Raw genomic sequence first — 20,010 nt, 5'->3', positions numbered from 1 at the left:
AAGACAATCCAAAGCATGTGCTCTCTCTCTCTCTCACACACACACACACACATGCACACGAACCCATTTTTTATCCACAGAGGCCACAACATTCTTGAATTGGTCGTTATCCTTCGCAAGCATATTTTTACCATATATTATTTTTTGCATATTTTTAAATTTGTGTATTTTGATCATACTATACCCATCTGTTGGCAATTTGCTTTTTTCCGCTTGTCATTAAGTTTTGAGATTTATCTTTGGTGCTGTTACATCTATCTATTTTCTTGCTGATGGACATTTAAGTTGATTCCAACTTTTAGCTGTTATAGATAATGCTGCAATTAATACTCATGTACACATATGCCCCTTTGCACCAATGTATAACAGTGTCCTTAGGATATATACCTAGCAATGGAATTTTACTGGATCACAGTAATGTGCATCTTTAACTTTCCTAGATCTTTGCAAGTTATTCTCCAAAGTGCTTATATTGATTTAAGCTGCTACAAAAACAGGGTACAAGAGTTCCCGTTGCTCACCGCAAATATTTGATAGTTAGACTTTCATATTTTTGTTAATTTGTCAATTTTTGGATTTGAATGGTATTTTTTTTGTAGTTTTATTTTGCATTTATCTGATTACTGTTAAAGTTGAACATTTTTTATATGTTTATTTGGCCATTTGGTTTCTTTTGTGATTTCATGTTTATTTATTTTGTCTATTTTTCTATTGGGTTTCTATCTTTTCTCCACTGATCTGAGGAATTTCTAATACACTCTGTTTAGGCATTATAAATATCTTTCAATCATGGCTGCATTTTCACATTATTTATGGTGTTTTGTGGTATAGACATTTTTCATTTTAATGTCGAAGTTATCAACATTTTTCCATCTGGTTGGTGCTCTTTGAGTCATGGTTACAAAATATTTCTATGTTAGTGAAGACTGAGATGCTGTAATAAAGAACTCCCAAAATTCAGTGGTTTCAAAAACAGAGACATTTATTTTTCCCTCACAAAACAGAACCTGATGAACAGTCTTGATTGCTGAGGTGGCTTTGCTGAACATAGGCATTCTGGGTCGCAGGTTCACGGCATCTTGCAGCATCCTCTTGGGCATATCACCATCTCGTATAGTCAAAGCTGCGTCACTGCCATATTCAAATTCCAACCAGCAAGAAAGAGAAGGAGAGCCTGGAGGAAGCATACCTAACGTCAAGTCCCGGAGCTGAAAGTGGCACCCATCATTTCTGCTCACAGCCCACGGTGAGAAGTTAATTTCATTACCAGACCCAACTGCAGGGCAGGCTGGGAAACGTGTCCAGCTACAATGTGATTATTACGGAAGAATGGGAGAATGGATTTCATGGGCAAGGAGTAGTCTCTGTCATGCCTTCTCTACCCTGAGGTTTGTATTCTAGTAGGGGTTTTTTTTCATTATAGTGTGAATTAGGGGTCTAATTTTATTTTTTCTTATGTTCCAGCATATTTGTTGATTAATCCATCCATTTCTTCTTGCTTTGTAATGTGAGCTGTGTCTTACATCAAGTTTCCTTGTGTGCATGACTCGATTTCTGAACTCTCTGTTCTGTTCTATTTGTTTACCTTTATACGTCTTCCCCAGTTTCTTAATTTCTAGAGTATTACTATAAGCCTTATTATCTGAAGAGTAGGTTCCTTGACTTAGTTATTTTTTAATAAAATTAGTCTTGGTTCTTTTTGGTCCTTTGCTCTGCTCTACAATTTTAGAATCAACTTGTTACGTTTTGTAGAAGACTTTATTAGAACTGCATTGCACTTATGGATTCATTTTGGCAGACTTGTCATTCTTAACTTTTCTATTATAAAATACAACGTACAGAAAAGTGTAAAAAAAAACCCCTACATTTTGGTTGTAAAGCAAAACCCATGTAACCACCACCCAGGTCAAGAAACAGAATACTACTGGAACTCCAGACGTCCTGTGTATCTTCCTTGCCAAACACAATCGTGCTCCTCCCCTGTGGGGGTAACTACCCTTAACTTTTATAGGACTTATTTTCTTTATAGTTTTACTGTCTGTGATTGCATCTTTAAATAAAATAATTTTCCTTGCTTTTAAGCTTTGTATGAGAAGAACAATACAGTACGCACTGTTTTGTCATTTAGATTTGGGTTCAACATTATGCTCAGGTTGTTTCCAGTCTGGGGCAATTATAATAATGCTGCTATCAACATTTTGTTACATATATCGAGTTGCGCAAGCATGCCTATTGCTAAGGTATACATCTGGAAGAGAAGTGCTGAATTGTGACATATGTACATCCTCACCTTTATTAGATAATGCCATGCTGTTTTCCAAAGTGGTTTTGCTAATTCCCACTCCCGCCAGACTTGTTTTTGAAAGATTGGCCCTGAGCTAACGTCTACTGCCAATCTTTTCTTTTTTTCTTCTTCTTCTCCCCAAAGCCCCCCAGTACATAGTTGTCTATTCTAGCTGCAGGTTCTTCTAGTTGTGCTATGTTTGACTGGCCTAAGCATGGCTTGACGAGCGGCTAGGTCCACGTCCAGGATGCTAACCAATGAAACCTGGGGCACCGAAGTGGAGTGTGAAAATTTAATCAGTCCACCGCAGAGCCGGCCCCTCCCACCAGATTTTGATGAGACACTTCATTGCTCCATTGTCATACCAACACTCCGGATTCTATGATTTTTGTTACTTTGCTCAGGTTTTATAATTTTTTGTCAATCTGATTGTGTAGTGGTATTTCATTGTAGTTTTAATAGTCCATTTCCCTGACAAATAATGAGATTGAGCAATGTTTCAAGTGCTTTTGGGCTATTTATATATATATCTTTTTCTTTTGAAGTGCCTGTTAAAAGCTGATGACCGTTTATCTTTTGGGTTGTTTGCCTTTATCTCATTGATTTATAGGAATTCTTTGGGGCCAGCCCAGTGGTGCAGTGGTTAAGTTGGCAGTTTCCACTTCAGCCGCCTGGGGTTTGCCAATTCGGATCCTAGGTGCAGACATGGCACCGCTTGGCAAGCCATGCTGTGACAGGCGTCCCACATATAGAGTAGAGGAAGATTCGCGTGGATGTTAACTCAGGGCCAGTCTTCCTCAGCAAAAGGAGGAGGATTGGCAGCAGATGTTAGCTCAGGGCTAATCTTCCTCAAAAATAAAAAAAAAAGGGAATTCTTTGCAAATTCTGAATACTTTATTGGTTATGTGTCTTACAAATATCTTCTTTGGTATCTTTGGTGAATGAAATTTTATTTTAATGTATTCAAATTTAATGTTCTTTTCTTTTATGATTAACGATTTTTTCCCTTTCAAGATATCCTATTCTACTCCAAAGTGAAAAGGATAGTCTCGACTATTCTCTTCTAAAAGCTTCATGGCTTTACCTTTCATTTTTAGGTCTTGAATTAATTTTCGTATATGGTGTGAGAAAGGATCCAATTTCATTTTTTCCCATATGATTGTCTAACAATCTCAGCCCCATTTATTGAAAAGTCTATCCTTTCTCCACTGAGAAGGACTCCCGTGTCATAAATCAAATGTCCAATTAAGTCTCTGATAGATATCAAAAGACTATTTAACTTTCTATGTGGCAATACTACACTTTTTAATTACTATAGCTTTAAAAACTATCTTGGTATATGATAAAGCAGGTTCTTTTAGATTTTTTCTCCCAAGAGGATGTTTGCTATTATTTTCCCCTTGTGATATCATGCACATTTAGGATTTTTATTGAGATTGCTTTAAATCTACAAACTAACCTGGGAGAATAATAACGATTCTTTTTTTTTTCTGGGAAAGATTCACCCTGAACTAACATCTGTTGCCAATCTTCTTCTCTTTTTTTCTCTCCAAAGCCCCAGTACGTAGTTGTAAGTCCTTCTAGTTCTTCTATGTGAGCCACTGCCACAGCATGTCTACTGACAGATGAGTGGTGTGGTTCCACACCCAGGACCGAGCACAGGCCACCGAAGCACAGAGCACCAATCTTTAACTGCTAGGCCTTGAGGGCTGGCTCAATAATGATTCTTTCAGTCTAACAGCATAGTATAACTCTCCATCTACTTAGGTCTTTTTTTAATGCTTTTCAATAATGTTTTATAATGTTCTCTGTATACTTTTTCTCTTGCACTTCTTTATTTGACCTAGGTAACTCTAAGTTTTATTTTGTGTATCTTTTGTTCTAGATATCTTTTAGCTTTTTTGCTATTGCATATGCTATATTTTAAACAATTATATTTTAAAATTGCTAATTTATTAGAATAATATAGATTTAGTATGTCACATACTATGTTTAGTAGTCACAATCTTATTGAACATTTTTACTAGTTCCAATAGTTTACTTGAACATTCTTTTGGATTTTTCCTTTAGATAAGCACATCCTGTGTGAATAAGGGTAATTTTATTCTTCCTTTAAAATCATTATACCATTTAATATCTTTGCTTTCACTGGTTAGGACTTCTTGCTGCACTAGTACAGTGTCGAATAGAAGCAGTGATAAGCATCTTGTCTTGATTCCAATGTAAAATGAGTATTTTTAATGTTTCTCTATTAAGTTTGAAGTTTGCTGCAGGTTTTGGTAAATACCCTTTATCAGCTTAAAGAAGTTCATTGTATTCCAAGTTGGCAAAGAGTTTTTATAATGAGTAAGTCTGGAATATTATGTTTTACACACATATATATTAGATCTCATATGGTAGATATTTACACATATCTTATTTGGTATGTGACCTATATTATATATCATATAGTACATATATATGTTAAAGAAGAAAAACCATACAATTATTTCAGTATATGAAAAAATATATATGATATATATTTTATATGATATATGTAATATGTATAACACACATATACTATATCTGATAAAGTAGTGAGTTGCTGGCACTCTCTGATTTACCTCTTAAAGAGTTCATTTATGCTGTTTACTGTGTGGATAATTTTGAGGGGAACAAGATTGGAAAAACGAGTTCAGTTAGGAGGCCACTGAAGTGGTAGAGGTGAGAGGTAACTGTGGCTTCAGCTGATGTTGTGGTAACGGAGATAGAAAGAAACAATCAATTTTAAGATACATTTTGGATTTGCTGATGGATTGGTGTGGAGAGCTAACAGTAGAGAGCTGATGGAGAATAAGGAGAAAGGAATGACTCAAAGTTGAGTTCCAGATTTCTGGTTTTATATTTTTAAAAAAATTTTTGTAAATTATACATAACATAAAATTTACCATTTCAACCATGTACAGTTCAGTGGCATTAAGTACATTTACATTGTTGTGCAACCGTCACCACCACCCATCTCCAGAACTTTTTTGTCATCCAAAACTGAAGCTCGGTGTCTATTAAACAATAGCTCTCCATTCCTTCCCCCTAGGCCCTGGCAACAACCATTCTATATTGTGTCTCTATGAATTTGACTACTCTAGGTACATCATGTAAGTGGAACTAACAATATTTGTCCTTTGGTGACTGGTTTATTTCACTTAGTACAATGTCTTCAAATTTCACCCATGTTGTAGCATGTGTGAGAATCTCTTCCTTTTAAAGAGTGAATAATATTCCTTTGTATGTACCACATTTTCTTTATCCATTCATCTGTAGATGGACACTTAAGTTGATTTCACCTTTTGGCTATTGTGAACAACATTGCTATGAACATGGGTGTGCAAATGTCTCTTCAACTCCTTGCTTTCAATTCTTTTGGGTATATACCCAGAAGAAGAATTGCTGGATCATATGATAATTCTATGTTTAATTTTTTGAGGAAATGCCATACTATTTTCCACAGTAGCTGCACCATTTTACATTCCCACTAGCAAAGCACAAGAGTTCCAAATTCTCCATATTCTTGCCAATTCTTGCGATTTTGAGTTTGTTCATTTGTTTGGTTTTTTTGATAATAGCCATCCTGATGGGGGTACAGTGGTATCTCATTGTGGTTTTGATTTACATTGCCTTAATGATTAGGGATGTTTAGCATTGTTTCATGTGCTTATTGGCAATTGCATATCTTACTTGGAGAAATGTCTATACAAGTCCTTTACCCATTTTCAATTTGTTTGTTTGTTTTTTTGTTATTGCGTTATAGGAGTTCTTTATACATTCTGGATATTAATCCCTTATCAGACGTATGATTTGTAAATCTTTTCTCCCATTCCATGGTTGCTTTTTCACTTGTTGATTGTGTCCTTTGGTACACAAAAGTTTTTCATTTTGATGAAGTCCAATTTATCTATTTTTTTGGCTTTAGATTTTGCTTCAATGAATAGTAATTATTATTATTACTCCTTCTTTGCTTTTGTGGGAAAAGGAGATGGAGGAAGGAAGAGACGGAAGGAGTCAAAGTTATTCTAAGAACATTTAGGCTTATTCAATAGAGAAGCCGTGAAGTTAACAATAATTTATTCAATAACAAATATTCATTTATTATCTCATATTCCAGACTCTGTCTGCATTTAGCACAGGGATATAAAACAAGTATGTAGATTTTTTACCTCATGGGAGGCCAACCAGAAAAAGGTATATTCAACACAATAAGATGGCATGGAAGTGATATTTATATGAATGCCATAAACGGTGGTTGTAGAGTTGAAGTGGAAGCCACTAAATGCCTGGAATAGTCAGAGAAATCATTATAAAGGAAGAACCTAGGGCCGGCCCTGTGGCCGAGTGGTGAAGTTCGTGCGCTCTGCTTTGGCAGCCCAGGGTTTCGCCAATTTGAATCCTAGGCACGGACCTAGTACCGCTCATCAAGCCATGCTGAGGCAGCGTCCCGCATAGCAGAACTAGAAGGATCTAAAATTAGGACACACAACTGTGTACTGGAGGACTTTGGGGAGAAGAAGAAGAAGAAAAAAAGGAAGAACTAGAAGGAGAGTAGGAAATGCCTGGCCATAGAAGGTGGAGAATGGCAGCCAGTAGAAGCAAAACATGTACAAATAAGTATAGACATGCACGGCCCAATTTTGAAGGGCAAATTGTTTCCTGTGACTGGAATACGGAGAAAATGATGAGGAGATACGGGAAATGTGGGAGGTAGTTAGGCTGGGGCCTGACTGTGGAGCCTTAAATGGTAGGACAAAGAATTTGGAATTTGATATTATAGGCAATGGGAAGTCATTAACTAAAAAAAAATTTCTATTTTCCAAAATAATCCATGTTCATTATAAAACATTCGGGAAAACACAAAGAATAAAATAAAAGCCACTGGAACACCAAATATTTTTATATAGGGAGAAGCTAACAACATACCTATATCATTATGCTTTGGAAAAACAATTCTAGTGATACTGGGAGAGGGGAGAGACTGGAGGACAGGAAATGAGTTCAGAGATTATTGCGTTAATACCCACGAGAGATGGAGATCTAAATAAAGACAGTGGCAGTGGGAATGGAGAAGTGGGAAAAGATCTGGGACATCCTTGAGTGGAAATCAATAGAGCCTAGTGACTGACCGGATGCAGGAGGAAAGAAAGATGAGAAAGCATGGGTGACCCTGAGATTTCTAGTTTAGGAGAATGGAATTGACTAGATTAGTTAGCTATGACTTAGCAAAGAGTAAAGTCCTGAGATAATGGGATAATATGGGGTAGCTAAATTTTAAAGGGATGGTGTTATATGAAGGTCTAGAACAAGGAATCCAAAGTGAGTAGTTTTCTTTAGGAGTCTGGAGCTGGGCTATTCTCTGTTTTTGGGTTATGCTGAACTCTAAAAACTCTGCCCATGTACTTTGGTACCCAAGGATTTTTAGACAATTCTAGGGCAATGAATATAAAACTCTTTGCTCCATTGTTAATGAGAAATAGATCACTAAACTCTTTATTAAAAATGTGTATTAGCTAAATCAACTTAGATATATGAGTGCTTATTGTATTATATGGGTGCTCTTTATTTCTATGTATATTCACATTTTTCACAATAAAAAAGTTTTAACAGTAGAATGTAAGATAATATCTCATTATCTATTCATTTATCAAATATTTATTGAGTGTCTATTATGTGCCAGATGCTGTGCTAGCCCATAAGGAAAATACAAAGATATATAAGGTGCATATATGTGCTATCAGAATGGGAAAAATAATGTGCCGAAGGAATTAAGAGCTGGGAGGGACTCCTAGCTGGTATGATCTGCACTACTCATTGGAAAGGACACAGGGTAGAGAGTGTGAATTTCTAATGGGTTATAAAACTATAATGCAGAGAGATACATACTAAAATGCCCCTTTTTTTTGTGGGGCTCCTGCCTATGCCCAGTTTCTTAGAGTAGGTGTTAAGCATGCTCAGCAGCCAGGGAAGGGAGGCTAACAGTAAGTTTAACTCTGCTCCCTTGGCTTTAAAAGTTTGGTTTAGATTGGAGAATTGTATTTGGCCTTGATTCCAAGAAATATTTCATTATTAAAAAATGGAAGAAGAATTTTAAAAGTATAATTGTGACTCCAAACCTGTCATGGAAAGATTGATTTCAGTTACTTTCTAGGACAACTCTATGACTTAGCATTATCATTTTTAACCTGCTCAGGTTTCTAATTTACAAGACTCAGAAAACCCACAATAATGTCAGCCTGCCTCTGCCTCTGGATAACTTATTTTAACCTCTAAACTTGTTTCCTTGCCAGCAATAACTGTCTTGCCAATTTCACAGTCATTGAGGGACCAAACAAGGTAACAGATGCAAAGGTTCTTTGAAAAGTATAAAAGCACTACATATAAGTGAACCATCACTATTATTCTTGTTAAAATTGACTATAGTGGAGTAATTTTAAAATGGAGTCAGAGCTGTCTTTCCAGAGAAGCTTCCTTGGTGTCTTGAACCTTGGACTGGGCCAAAATAGCAATTGTTTACAAGCAATTGTTTGAGAAGTCAGCAGGAGAATGAACATCTTGATCACAAAGACTGAGGATTAAGGACTTTCTGAAGATAGAATCAATAATTGACCAATGTTTTGCCAAGACTAGTGCTCTGCCTCTAACTCCAATTAAAATTCTTGGTAATACAACCTCTTTTCTTTGTCTTTAAAACCCCCTCACTTTTACTCTCTAGCAGAACACTGTTTGGGTTCCTATCCAAATCTGTGTGCCTCAAATTGCAACTCTTTGACCAGAACATAAATGTCTCTTTGCCTTTCATTTTGGCTCTTTATTTTTAGGTTAACATTCTCAAAGTAGTATTTATAATCTTGGATATACATGGCTGAGTGAGCATAAAGCGGCCAGACTTCACCTTTTCTAGTAGGTTTTCCATAACCTTTGCTTCAGGATAAATAAAAAATTTCCTCACACCCAGCCTTCACTTTGTTGACTGTTCAACACCCTCTTTATCTACATGTCCCGCTTGCCTTTCTGAGAGTGACTATTGTATCTAGAACACCATTCTCCAAAACAGAGAAAAGAAGAGTATTTTCCTTAGAGACATGCCTAGCAGGTGCAGTCCCATCAACACGTACTGAACTCCGAGCTAGAACAGAAGCTGGAGGTACAAAGATGAATAAACAGGGCCTCGATCTACGTGAGATTAGGTGGCCATCAATTGATAGTGATGGATGTTTCCTGTCAGGAGAGTGAGAGTTGCTGCCCATTTGTAGGACACCACGAGCTGCAGACAAGCAGGCGCGGGCGGAGGAGGGCCCAGCTCGGCTCTGGAGACCAACCGGTCCAGATGGAAGCTCCCGCGCCCCATTCGCATCTGCGACTTGGAAGGCAGCCCTTCTGCCATTCTCTTTTCTTGGAGCCTCTAGAGAAGAGAAAAGGTCCTTTCCTATCGCCCTAATAGATATACCCCAAGTCAGCACATTGGACTCTGCAGCACTACAGCACCTACTCCCTCTGAAGGAGCCACGGCGCCCTCCAGCGGAGGAATGGCGGCGGAACCCCGGAGGGACGCCGGAAAGCGCAGGACACCTTAAAGGCTTCCTCCTTAAGGAGCTCGCTATCTCCGGCCCCGCCCCCTCACGGAGTCCCGCCCCCATGCGATCTCGTCCTCTGGCACCGATTGGCTGGTTCCTGTGCGTGAAGACGTTGCGTCGCGGGGCGGGGCGGAGGAGCGTTGTCCGTGGGGCCTCGGCCGTGTGTCCTCGGCCGCCGCCCCCACTGCCGCGCCGTATCCGCCCCTCGCCTGCCTTTAGAGGGTGCGGGCGACAGTGGGGCCTAGGGTGGTCGCGCAGCCGCCAAGCGTCTCCGCCGAGCCGCCTTTTGTAGCTGGCGGCTCTTCTCTGCCGGGGCCGGGTCGGGGAGGAAAATGGCGCCGGCGCCCCGAGGCGTCCGGGAGGAGCCGCTGCTGGAGTGTGCGTCGGGACCGCTTTCCCGGCTCCTCTTCCTCGCCCAGGCGGTGCTCTTCCTGCTGCCGGCCGCCCGGGCAGGTGTCTGCCCCGCGCTCTGCTCCTGCCGCATCCCTCTGCTGGACTGCAGTCGCAGGAAACTGCCCGCCCCGAGCTGGAGGGCGCTGTCGAGCCCGCTGCCCCCTGACTCCGCCAGCCTGTGAGTAGCGTTGCTGGGCGCGGGGACCGAGGGAAAGGGGAGCTCCCCCTCCACGGGGGACCGGAGGGAGACAGGTCTGGGTGGAGGGGGCCTAAGTTCTCAAGGAAAAGGACTTTACGATGTCGTGAACTTTCGAGGCTGGCGGTGGTGGAAGCCTGAAAGCCTGGTGTTCAGGTTTTGGAGGCTTGTGTGAAGACCAGGATTAAGATTCTTAGGACCGGGGAGTCTGATTCCTGGGCTGGGGAGGAGTTGGGGCGGGGATGTTGTTAAGGGCTCACTGGTCCTGGGCAGCGGCATTGACTTTGCGTGTTTGGGGCTCCTTGCCCGCTTTGGGCTATATCATCCAGTGTATACCCAGTGGAATGGTCCCCGGGCACGTGATTTTATAACCAGGTTCGCCAAAGACATATGAACAGTCTTTTGTGCCCAGTTAGCGTTTTGGCTCATTTCGTGCTATAGTTTTGATACTTAACAAGGTTAAAATCTGTGTTAGGAGCTGCAGCGTTAGGAGATCCAGTAGTACCGCGAACAAATGTCTTTATAAGTAGCATTCTTGTTCTAATTTAAGATTCACTGTAAAAAAGGGAAGGAATAGTCTTTTCCAAAATCACGTGATGCTTTGATTGTTTTCAGTGCAATTCTGTGTGTCGAAGAACCTAAAAATCAGTCCTCTGTGTTTATGTATGAGAAGCAAGTACAATGTTTGGATGCATTCTTCGGGAGACTCCACTGCTGAGTGCTCATCTTGAAAGGCCTGTGTTAGACAGTGGCCCTGGAGAGCTCATTAGTCTGAGTCAACCTGGTGGCATTAGGAGCAACAGTGGGTATTATATGCTGCAATTATGGAGCTGCTTAACCACCATCTTACAGTTATTTCTTTGCTGCTAACTGAGCGACGCATTTATTAATTGACAGATTTCTAGTCGTCACAAAAAAGAATAGCTTGAGGTGCAATTAAAATATGAGGGGCTGTTTGGATTTTCATTGGAAGTAGAACACAAACAGAAGGCCTCTGCTGCAGAGATTAAAGGATTAATACATTTGCAAATAGGATAGATGGGAAAGACAGCTACGTCATAAATCATTGAGAAAGTTAAGGTAACCAAGTGTTGCAGTAGCTTAGATGTGCAATATAATAAGACGCTTTCTGTCATTTTGTGATCGTGACACTTGTAGCTCATTCCAGTTCTGTTGACACAAATACAATTTAAAAATTCACATCAATGTGCAGCATAGTCTAAATTAAACCTACTACAGCTGTCTTTGTTATGCAGCAGGTGCCTTTTTCTAAGAAATTCTTCGAATAGTTACCTGATTATGACAGCATAAATCTGGTGCAGGTTTAAAAACAACACAGCTTCATTAGCTGTAATTGAAGTAAATATGGCCTACTTTAAAAAAATTTTTTATTGAGGTTACGATAGTTTATAACCTTGTGAAATTTCAGTTGTACATTCTTATTTGTGACTCATAGGTGCACCACTTCACCCTTTGTGCCCCCCTCCAGCCCCCCCTTTCCCCTGGTAACTACTAATCTATTCTCTTTGTCTATGTGTTTATCTTCCACATATGAGTGGAGTCATACAGACATTGTCTGTGTCTATCTGGCTTATTTCGCTTAACATAATACCCTCAAGGTCCATCCATGTTGCTGTGAATGGGATGATTTTATCCTTTTTTATGGCTGAGTGGTATTCCATTGTGTATGTATAAATATATATACTATATCTTCTTTACCCAGTCGTCAGTCCATGGGCACTTAGGTTGCTTCCGTGTTTTGGCTATTGTAAATAATGCTGCGATGAACATAGAGGTGCATGGGTCTCTTTGAATTGCTGATTTCAAGTTCTTTGGATAGATACCCAGTATTGGGATGGCTGGGTCGTATGGTATTTCTAGTTTTAATTTTTTGAGAAATCTCCATACTGTTTTTCATAGTGGCTGCACCAGTTTGCATTCCCACCAGTAGTGTATGAGGATTCCTTTTTCTCCACAACCTCTCCAACATTTGTTATTTTTTGTTTTGGTTATTTTAGCCATTCTCATGGGTGTAAGGTGATAGCTTAGTGTAGTTTTGATTTGCATTTCCCTGATGCTCAGTGATGATGAGCATCTTTTCATGTGCCTATTGGCCATCTGTGTATCTTTGGAGAAATGTCTGTTCATATCCCCTGCCCATTTTTTGATCGGGTTGTTTGATTTTTTGTTGTTGAGTTGTATGAGTCCTTTATATATTATGGAGATTAACCCTCTGTCAGATACATATGATTTGCCAAAATTTTTTCCAGTTGGTGGGTTGTGTTTTTGTTTCAGTCCTGTTTTCCCTTGCCTCGTAGAAGCTCTTTAGTCTGATGAAGTCCCATTTGTTTATTCTTTCTGTTGTTTCCCTTCTCTGAGAAGACATGGTGTCCGAAAAGATCCTTTTAAGACTGATGGCAAAGAGTGTACTGCCTATATTTTCTTCCAGAAGTCTTATGGTTTCAGGTCTTACCTTTAAGTCTTTGATCCATTTTGAGTTTGTTTTTGTGAATAGCATAAAAGAATTGTGTATTTTCATTTGTTTGCATGTGGCTGTCCAGTTTTCCCAGCACCATTTGTTGAGGAGACTTTCTTTTCTCCATTGTATGTTCTCAGCTCCTTTGTCAAAGATTAGCTGTCCATAGATGTGTGGTTTTATTTCTGAGCTTTCAATTCTGTTCCGTTAATCTGTGTGCCTGTTTTGTACCAGTACCATGCTGTTTTGATTATGATAGCTTTGTAGTATATTTTGAAGTCAGGATTGTGATGCCTCCAGCTTTGTTCTTTTTTCTCAGGATTGCTTTAGCAATTTGGGATCTTTTGTTGTCCCATATGAATTTTAGGATTCTTTGGTCTATTTCCATGAGGAATGTCATTGGGATTCTGATTTGGATTGTGTTGAATCTGTAGATTACTTTAGGTAGTATGCACATTTTAGCTATGTTTATTCTTCCAATCCATGTGCATGGAATGTCTTTCCATCTCTTTATGTTGTCATCAATTTCTTTCAGGAAAGTCTTGAAGTTTTCATTGTATAGGTCTTTCACTTCCTTGGTTAAATTTATTCCAAGATATTTTATTATTTTTGTTGGGATTGTGAGTGGGATTGTGTTCTTGAGTTCTCTGCTAGTTCGTTATTAGAGTATAGAAATGCTACTGATTTCTGTAAGTTGATTTTGTGCCCTGCAACTTTGCTGTAATTGTTGATTACTTCTAGTAGCTTTCTGATGGATTTTTTAGGGTTTTCTGTATATAAGATCATGTCATCTGCAAACAGCGAGAGTTTCACTTCTTCATTGTTCATTTGGATTCCTTTTATTTCTTTTTCCTGCCTAATTGCTCTGGTCAAAACCTTCAGTAAGATGTTGAATAAGAGTGGTGAGAGTGGGCATCTTTGTCTTGTTCCTGTTCTTAGAGGGGTGGTTTTCAGTTTTTCCCCATTGAGTATGATATTGGCTGTGGGTTTGTCATATATGGCCTTTATTATGTTGAGGTACTTTCCTTCTATTCCCATTTTATTGAGAGTTTTTATCATAAATGGATGTTGGATTTTTTTTTTTAAGATTTTTTTAATTTTTTTCATTTTTCTCCCCAAAGCCCCCCAGTACCTAGTTGTATATTTTTAGTTGTGGGTCCTTCTAGTTGTGGCATGTGGGACACCACCTCAGCATGGCTTCATGAGCAGTGCCATGTCCGTGCCCAGGATTCGAACCAACGAAACACTGGGCTGCCTGCAGCAGAGCGTGTGAACTTAACCACTTGGCCATGGGGCCGGCCCCTGGATGTTGGATCTTGTCGAATGCTTTCTCTGCATCTATTGAGATGATCATGTGGTTTTTCTTCCTCATTTTGTTACTGTGGTATATTACATTGATTGATTTGTGGATGTTGAACCGTCCCTGTGTCCCTGGTATAAATCCCACTTGATCATGGTGTATGATCTTTTTAATGTGTTGCTGTATTCGGTTTGCCAATATTTTGTTGAGGATTTTTGTGTCTATGTTCACTAGTGATATTGGCCTGTAGTTTTTCTTCTTTGTGTTGTCCTTGTCTGGTTTTGGGATCAGGGTGATGTTGGCCTCGTAGAATGTGTTAGGAAGTGCTCCATCTTCCTTAATTTTCTGGAGTAGTTTGAGAAGGCTAGGTATTAAGTCTTCTTTGAACGTTTGGTAGAATTCTCCAGAGAAGCTGTCTGGTCCTGGACATTTATTTTTGGGGAGGTTTTTGATTGCTGTTTCAATCTCTTTACTTGTGATTGGTCTATTCACATTCTCTATTTCTTCCTGATTCAGTTTTGGGAGAGTGTAAGAGTCCAAGAATTTATCCATTTCTTCTAGGTTGTCCAATTCGTTGGCATATAGTTTTTCATAGTATTCTCTGATAACCTTTTATATTTCAGTGGCATCCGTTGTGATTTCTCCTCTTTCATTTCTGATTTTATTTATTTGAGTCCCCTCTTTTTTTTTAGTGAGCCTTGCTAAGACACTGTCAATTTTGTTTATTTCTTGAAGATCCAGCTCTTTGTTTCATTGATCCTTTGTACTGTCTTTTTTGTTTTGATTTCATTTATTTCTGCTCTAATTTTTATTATTTCCCTCCTTCTGCTGACTTTGGGCTTTGTTTGTTTTTCTTTTTCTAATTCTGTTAGGTGTAGTTTGAGATTGGTTATTTGAGATTTTTCTTGTTTATTGAGGTAAGCCTGTATTACGATGAATTTCCCTCTTAATATGGCTTTTGCTGCATCCCAAATGAATTGGTATGGTATATTTTCATTTTCATTTTTCTCCAGATAATATTTGATTTCTCCTTTGATCCATTGGTCATTCAGTAGCATGTTGTTTAATCTCCACATCTTTGCCCCTTTCTCAACTTTATTCTGGTAATTTATTTCTAGTTTCATAGCATTATGGTTGGAAAAGATGCTTGATATTATTTCAGTGCTCTTAAGTTTGTTGAGGCTTGCTTTGTTTCCCAACACATGGTCTATCCTTGAGAATGTTCCATGCGCACTTGAGAAGAATGTGTAACTTGCTGTCTTTGGATGGAGTGTCATATATATATATCTATTAAGTCAATCTAGTCTAGTTTTTAATTTAATTGTACAATTTCCTTGTTGACTTTCTGTCTGGATGATCTATCCATTGGTGTTAGGGGGTGTTGAGGTCCCCTACTATTATCATATTGTTGTTCATATTTCCTTTTAGTTTTGTTAATAGTTGCTTTTCGTACTTTGGTGCTCCTGTGTTGGGCGCATATATATTTATAAGTGTTATGTCTTCTTGGTGGAGAGTCCCTTTTATCATTATAAACTTCCCCTCTTAGTCTTCCTTTACCTGTTTTGCCTTGAAGTCTACTTTGTCTGATATAAATATGGCAGCACCTGCTTTCTTATGTTCACTATTAGCTTGGAGTATCGTCTTCCATCCCTTCACTCTGAGTCTGTGTTTGTCTTTGGGGCTGAGGTGTTTCCTGGAGGCAGCATATTCTTGGGTCTTGTTCTTAATCCATCCTGCCACTCTGTGTCTTTTGATTGGAGAATTCAATGCATTTACATTTAGAGTGATTATTGAAATGTGGGGTCCTAATGCTGCCATTTTATTGCTCGTTTTCTGGTTCTCCTGCATTTCTTTTGTTTCTCATCCCATGCATTTTGGACTACCAATTCAGTTAGGTGGTTTTCTGTGTTGGTTTTCTTCTTATTTCTAATTTGTGTCTCCATTCTAATTATTTGTTTAGTGGTTACCATGTGGTTTGTATAAAACATCTCGTAGATGAGATAGTCCATTTTCTGATAGTCTGTTATTTCCTTAGACTAAGCTAGTTCCCTTTCCTCTTCCCCTTCTAGGTTGTTATTGTCACATCTTTTTGTCTTCTTGTGTTGTGAGTTTGTGTTTAAAATGACAAGGTTATATTTATTCTTGGTGTTTCCCTTCCCTTTTTTTCTTTGTTTGAGGAAGATTAGCCCTGAGCTAACATCTGCCAATCCTCCTCTTTTTGCTGAGGAAGACTGGCCCTGAGCTAACATCTGTGCCCATCTTCCTCTACTTTCTATGTGGGATGCCTACCACAGCATGGGTTGCCAGGTGGTGCCATGTCTGCACCCAGGATCCAAACTGTCGAACCCCGGGCTGCCGAAGCGGAACATGCTCACTTAACTGCTGCACCACCAGGCCGCTCCTTCCCCCACACCCTTTTTTGAAGATTTTATTTATTTTTTATTTTTCCTTCTCCCCAAAGCCCCCCAATACTCAGTTGTATATTTTTAGTTGTGGGTCCTTCTAGTTGTGGCATGTGGGACGCCGCCTCAGCGTGGCTTCATGAGTGGTGCTAGGTCCGTGCCCAGAATCCGAACTGGCAAAACTCTGGGCTGCCAAAGTGGAGCATGCAAACTCAACCACTCAGCCCCCAGCCCCATCTTCCCTTTATCTTTAATGTTATCCTTTAGCATTTGCTAACCTGTTCTGATGGAGAGCTGCAATTTTCTGATTTTGTCTTTCTACTTATCTCCTTTGCTCAGGGTTTTGTAACCCCTTTCCTGTTTTTTTTTGTTTTTTTTTTTCCGTGTATGAGGGAAATACATTCCTGAGCATTTTTTGCATGGGGAGGGGGCCTTGTGGCAATGAGCTCCCTTAGCTTTTATTTATCTGGGAAAGTTTTTATTTCTCTGTCATATTTGAAGGATATTTTAGCTGGTTAGAGTATTCTTGGCTGCAAGTTTCTGTTTTTCAGAGTTTTGAATATATCATTCCACTCTCTCCCAGCCTGTAAGGTATCTGCTGAGAAATCTGCTGACAGCCTGATGGGGGTTCCTTTGTAGGTTATTTTCTTCTGCCTTGCTACCCTTAATATTTTCTCTTTGTTGTTGACTTTTGCAACATTCAGCACTTTATGCCTTGGGCTTGGTTTTTTTACATTGGTAAAGTTTGGAGATCTATTAACTTTTTTTTTTTTAAGATTTAAAATTTTTTCCTTTTTCTCCCCAGAGCCCCCTAGTACATAGTTGTATATATTTTAGTTGTGGATCCTTCTAGTTGTGGTACGTGGGATGCCGCCTCTGCATGGCCTGATGAGCGATGCCATGTCTGTGTCCAGGATTTGAACCACTGAAACCCTGGGCCACCGCAGCGGAACACGCGAACTTAACCACTCGGCCACGGGGCCAGCCCCTGTTAGCTTCTGTCACGTGGATTTCCAACTGTCTCCTCAGGTTTGGGACGTTTTCAGCTATTATTACTTTGAACAAGCTTTCTGCTCCATTCTCCTTCTCTTCTCCCTCTGGGATACCTATAATCCTTATGTTGTGTTTCCTAATTGAGTTGGATCTTTCTTGAAAAGTTCCTTCATTTCTTTTTAGTCTTAGTTCTCTCTCCTCCTCTATCTGAAGCATTTCTATATTCCTGTCCTCCAGACTGCTAATTCTGTCCTCCATATTATCAGCCTTACTGTTCAGGGAGTCCAGATTTTTCTTAATCTCCTCCGTTGTGTTTTTCATTTCCAACATTTCTGATTGGTTCTTCTTTACAGTATCAAGCTCTTTTGTGATGTAGCTCCTGAACTCATTGAATTGTCTATCTGTATTCTCTTTTAACTCATTGAGTTTTTTAATGATAGATATTTTGAATTCTTTGTCATTTGGGTTATAGATTTCTGTGTCTTTGGGATTGTTTTCTTGGTACTTGTCATTTTCCTTCTGTTCTGGAGATTTAATATTTTTTTTGTACTGCTTGGTGGCATGGATTTGTGCCTCCACATAGAGATAGAGTTTGGTTACTGCTTCCAGTTGGGGGGAGGGGGCAGCAGCTGTGTAATCTGCACTGACCAGGATCCCTGTCAGCTGTCCTGACTGAGGCTGGGCCCCTCCTGGGATCGCAGTGGCCATGTGGGGTCTTCTGTCAGCTGTGGGAATAATCACATGGGGGCTTTGGGTTGCTGGTGCCTGCTCCCACAACCCGCCTGGACATGCTCCCTCCTTAGGGTCTGCAGTGGTGTTATGGGCTTTTGCGGCAGCCGTGAGCTGGTTCACCCAGACTTGCAGCTCTGCTACCATCTGATACTGCTGGATCTCACTTTCCCACTCTGGGCTGCAGCAGAGCTATGGGCATCTAATGCAGCCAGTGGTTAGCTCGCCTGGCTGTGAAGTGTGGCCTACTTTTGAAGCTCCTTCATTGTTAGGTAAACAGTAATTAGAAATAGTTTTATGTAAGATACATTAATTTTGTGTCTAGGTTTGATTTTTGTTTAGTCAAGACAAATTGCCAAAAGCCAAATGGCATTGAAGAATTTTAAATGTCCTATAATAAAATTGACATTTTCAGTTGAAGTGAAATGCCTTGGAGATTAATTCTGTTGTAGAAATGTAATTGGATAGAAGCCTTATATTAGCAGAATAACTCTTAGAATATTAAAAGATGGGATTGTGCTGTATGAAACTGAGAAATCTAACATTCATCAGCAGTTGGCTTGAACTATAAAACCACTAGATACACATGGCTTTCTTTATGCAATTTTGAATTTTTAAAACACATGCAATGTTTTAAATATACTGGTAAGTCAAACTCAGATGATTAAACTTGTGGCCTTTATCAAAAAGATCGTAGACAATATTCATTAATCCTGGTTTTTGAAATATTTATATCTGGCCCTGTTTCCTGGCACAGAGCTCTTGGAACCCTTCTAGTTTCCTAAGTGATAAGAGCACTAGGAGCATCTTTTGTTCTTATATTTGGTCTTTACCCTGATTTCTGATACAGAGCTTCTAAATCTCTTGGAATTTCCTGGGGGATAGGAGTGCTGTTGGATCTAAAGAGGTGACTCTTGGTGGGCTGCTGGATAGCTTCAGGATAGGGGCTGGTCACCGGAAAGACCAAGCTATGATTAGAAGCTTGGATCTTTCAGCCGCACGCCCCCACCCTCCTGGAAAGGGAGAGGGGCTGGAGATTGAGTTAACAATTGATCATTCCTCTGTGAAGAAGCCTCCGTAAAAATCCCCAAAGTATGGGTTTTGGAGAGCTTCTGGGTTGGTGAGCACATCTGCGTGCTGGGAGGGTGGTGCACCCCAAGTCTGCAGGGACAGAAGCTCCTGCACTGGACCCTTCTGCATCTCGCCCGATGTCTCTCTTCATCTGGCTGTTCATCTGTGTCCTTGATCACATCTTTTATTATATAATAAACTTGTAAATGTAAGTAAGTGTTTCCCTGAGTTCTGTGAGCTGTAGGAAGTGATTGACTCCAAGGAGGGGGTCGTAGGAACCTCTGATTTGTAGCCAAGTTGGACCGAAGTTGTACGTATCATGGGGACCTACTATTTATGATTGGTGTCTGAAGTGAGGAACAGTCTTGTGGGACTGAGCCCTTATCTTGTGGAGTCTGCACTAACTCCAGGTAGTGTCAGAATTGAATTGAATTGAATTGTAGGACATCCAGCTGGTGTTGGAGAATTGGTTGGTGTTGGGGAAAAAGCACATGCGTCTGGTGTGAGAAATATTATGTGTGTGAGTAAAGGAAGAAACAAGTGGCAAACATTTTTTGCTTTACCA

The 20,010-nt window shown here is 39.7% G+C and overlaps 1 protein-coding gene across 6 annotated transcripts in view; it reads left to right on the top strand.

Moving 5' to 3' along the window:
* The first annotated feature begins 9,980 nt into the window (after positions 1 to 9,980).
* LRIG2 (leucine rich repeats and immunoglobulin like domains 2) overlaps positions 9,981 to 20,010 on the top strand; it is a 60,385-nt gene continuing 50,355 nt past the window's right edge. For 2 of the 6 annotated variants that reach the window (XM_070268486.1, XM_001495327.7), the window contains exon 1: positions 9,981 to 10,456. In XM_070268486.1, the coding sequence (XP_070124587.1) occupies positions 10,218 to 10,456 (239 nt within the window). In that variant the 5' untranslated portion in view covers positions 9,981 to 10,217. The remainder of the gene's footprint in view (positions 10,457 to 20,010) is intronic. The other 4 variants (XM_070268489.1, XM_070268487.1, XM_070268488.1 and 1 more) reach the window with 3 other exon arrangements.

This window comes from Equus caballus, chromosome 5 (genome assembly GCF_041296265.1).
Source record: "Equus caballus isolate H_3958 breed thoroughbred chromosome 5, TB-T2T, whole genome shotgun sequence".
NCBI lineage: Eukaryota > Metazoa > Chordata > Mammalia > Perissodactyla > Equidae > Equus > Equus caballus.
Note: the sequence above shows the minus strand (reverse complement) of the source record. Positions and strands in the feature narration are given on the sequence as shown.